Source organism: Carlito syrichta, unplaced genomic scaffold (assembly GCF_000164805.1).
Source record: "Carlito syrichta isolate Samal-C Ts95f unplaced genomic scaffold, Tarsius_syrichta-2.0.1 Scaffold288197, whole genome shotgun sequence".
Classification (NCBI taxonomy): Eukaryota; Metazoa; Chordata; class Mammalia; order Primates; family Tarsiidae; genus Carlito; species Carlito syrichta.
In genome coordinates, this window is record NW_007232293.1 from 41,713 (window position 1) to 44,622 (window position 2,910).

General features: G+C 53.6%; 1 protein-coding gene across 1 annotated transcript in view; it reads right to left on the reverse strand.

Annotated features, from left to right (window-relative positions):
• Positions 1 to 2,365, reverse strand: part of SLC25A18 (solute carrier family 25 member 18) — an 11,881-nt gene extending 9,516 nt beyond the window's left edge. The window contains exon 1 of the mRNA XM_021710159.1: positions 2,346 to 2,365. Within this exon, the coding sequence (XP_021565834.1) occupies positions 2,346 to 2,365 (20 nt within the window). The remainder of the gene's footprint in view (positions 1 to 2,345) is intronic.
• Positions 2,366 to 2,910: the final 545 nt, after the last annotated feature.

Genomic DNA, 2,910 nt, shown 5'->3' on the forward strand with positions numbered 1-2,910 from the left:
CAGGGTTTCGAGACCAGCCTGGGCAACTTGGCGAGACCTATCTCTACAATAAATCAGAAAATTAGCTGGGCGTGGTGGCGCATGTCTGTGGTTCCAGCTACTCGGAAGGCTGAGGCTTGGGAAGTTGAGAGGGAAGGATCGCTTGAGGCCAGGAGGTCGAGGCTGTGGTGGCCTTGTGCCTTCCACAGCACTCCAGCCTGGGCGACACAGTGAGACTCTGACTCAAAAAAAAAAAAAAAAAAAATCTCAAACAAACTGAAATTTTAATGAGCACATCAGGTCAGGCGGACTGAGTTTGAACCTGACCCGTGCTGTTTCCTCACTCCTGTGACCTTCGATTCCCCCGTGTAAAACTTGACTCAAGGTGTTGCTTGTGTCAGGACTCAATAAACGAATGCATCGGCCAGGTGGTAGCTATGGTGACTAATAAGAGAACATGCACTGCTGATGAGGAGGCTGAATCTTAGCCAGCGAGAGAGCCAGGGTCAAGTATCGAGACGGCCTAATTCCAGCCGAAAGCCAAGTCCGCAGATGATGTGGGCTCCTTGCCCTGTCGAGTATAGGAGTTGTGGCAGATGGAAAGCAGAAAACAAAACTCAGCCCGTCATCCCAGCACTTTGGGAGGCCACGGCGAGTGGATTGCCTGAGCCTGTGGATTCGAGACCAGCCCGGGCAACTTGGCGAGACCACTCTACAGTAAAAAAGTGAAAAACAAAACAAAACAAAACTTTCTCAGACTCCTTGGAGTCCAGGAAAGTGTTCTTATCTTTCAGGCCACAGGCAGACTGAGAGAATAAGCTTTTTAAATTTTTTTTTTTGAGTTGCAGTCTCACTCTGTCGCCCAGATTAGAGTGCAGTGGCCACTCCCGGCCACCGCAGCCTCGACCTGCTGGGCTCCGGCGATCCTTCCGCCTCAGCCTTCCGAGTAGCCGGAATTACAGGCATGCATTACCACACCCGGCTGATTTTTTGATTTATTGTGGAGATGAGGTCTCGCCAAGTTGCCCAGGCGGGTCTCGAACCCGCGAGATCAGCCAATCCACTCGCCTCAGCCTCCCAAAGGCGCGGGATTACAGGCTGAGCCACCGAGTCCAGCAGCTTTATAAATTTTTTATTTGGGATCTCACTCTGTTGCCCAGGCTGGAGTGCAGTTGCACAATCATGGCTTACCGCAGCTTCTACCTCCTGGACTCAGGCGATCCTCCAGCCTCAGTTTCTCGGGTAGCTGGGACTTGGGACTACAGGTACGCACCACCTTAACTGGCTAATTTTTCTATTTTTTGTAGAGATGAGGTCTAACTATGTTTCCCGGGGTTGAGGGTAGTGGGAGGTTTTGAACTCTGGGGCTCAAGTGGTCCTCCCGCCTTGGCCTCCCAAAGTGTCGGTATTACAAGGCGTGAACCACCATGTGTAGCCCACCTTGGTGCGCAGGCAAGCAACTTTGTGACAACCAATAGAACTGTGCCTTAAATTCTGCAGTCAGGCTGGTTGCGGAGGCTCAGCCTGTCATCCCGGCACTTTGGGAGGCCGAGGCGAAGGATTGCCTGAGCCCCGAGGATTCGAGACCAGCCTGGGCAACTTGGTGAGACCTCATCTTTACAATAAGTCACAAAAACTAGCTGGGTGTGGTGGCGTGCGCCTGCAGTCCCAGCTACTTGGAAGGCTAAGGCAGAAGGATCTCCGGAGTCCAGCAGGTCAAGGCTGCAGTGGCCATGAGCGTGCCACTAAACTCCAGTCTGGGTGACAGAGTGAGACTTCAACTCAAAAAAAAACAAAAAAAGAAAAAAGAAAAATTCTGCAGTCAGAGAAGATACATTGTAAGCCAGAGGGGGTGGCTCACGCCTGTCATCCCAGCACTTTGGGAGGTGGAGGCAAGAGGATTGCCTGAGTCCAGGGGTTCGAGACCAGCCTAGGCAACTTGGTGAGACCATGTCTCTACAATAAATCAAAAATTTAGCCGGGCGTGGTGGCGCGTGCCTGTAGTTCCAGCTGCTCGGGAGGCTGAGGCGGAAGGATCACCTGGGTCCAGCAGGTCGAGGCTGCGGTGGCCGGGAGCGTGCCCCTGCACTCCAGCCTGGGTGACAGATAGACTTTGACCCTCCTCTCCCCAAAAAAGATATATGTATATTTGTATATGTCTTCGTGTGTATGTGCCTATGCATATTTAACCCAATGTGCATGTGACACACATAACACATGTATCTGGGAAACGGATCTCACTTGCTCTTCCCCAGGGCTCGCTTAGTCTTCAGGAATCTGGGAAAGAAGTCGAGGGACGTGCTGGAACCTCAGGGACTCCCCCCCTCCAGGGGCCCAGAGAGCCCAGGCTATCCCACAGAGCTCACCTCAGATCCTGGGAGGACATTCTGCAGGGTCGAGGCCTGCGGTGGGTCCCAAGACACAGGGCGGTGGCTCCTGGTGCGGCTGGCGTGGCGGGGAAGAAGTGGAAACTTCCTTGACCCGAGGCCCCGGAGCAGGGGAGACGAGCACGGGCTTCACATGCAGACAGCCCGAGCCACCTTCCGGGCAGTCACAGGCTGCCTGGGCCGGTCTCCTCCCTTCCCGGGGGTCAGAACAGCGCCCACCCCAGGGTGCGACAGGCCACGGATATGAGGGGACAAACGTTATTCGTGGATTCCTGCTGCTTGCACCTCGTTGTTTATTTTTATTCTCTTCCCTTCCTAAACCCTTTGGACTTTGGGGATTCAAATTGGAATCCTGGACCTTTTGGACTTTGGGGATCATATAAGGAAACAGTGGCCGGTGCGGTGGCTCGTGCCTATAATCCCAGCACTTTGGGAGGCTGAGGTAAGAGGACTGCCTGAGTTCGAGACCAGCCTGGGCAACTTGGCGAGACCTCTTCTCTAACGAATAAAAGAAAACAATAGTCGGGTGTGGTGGTGCGCACCT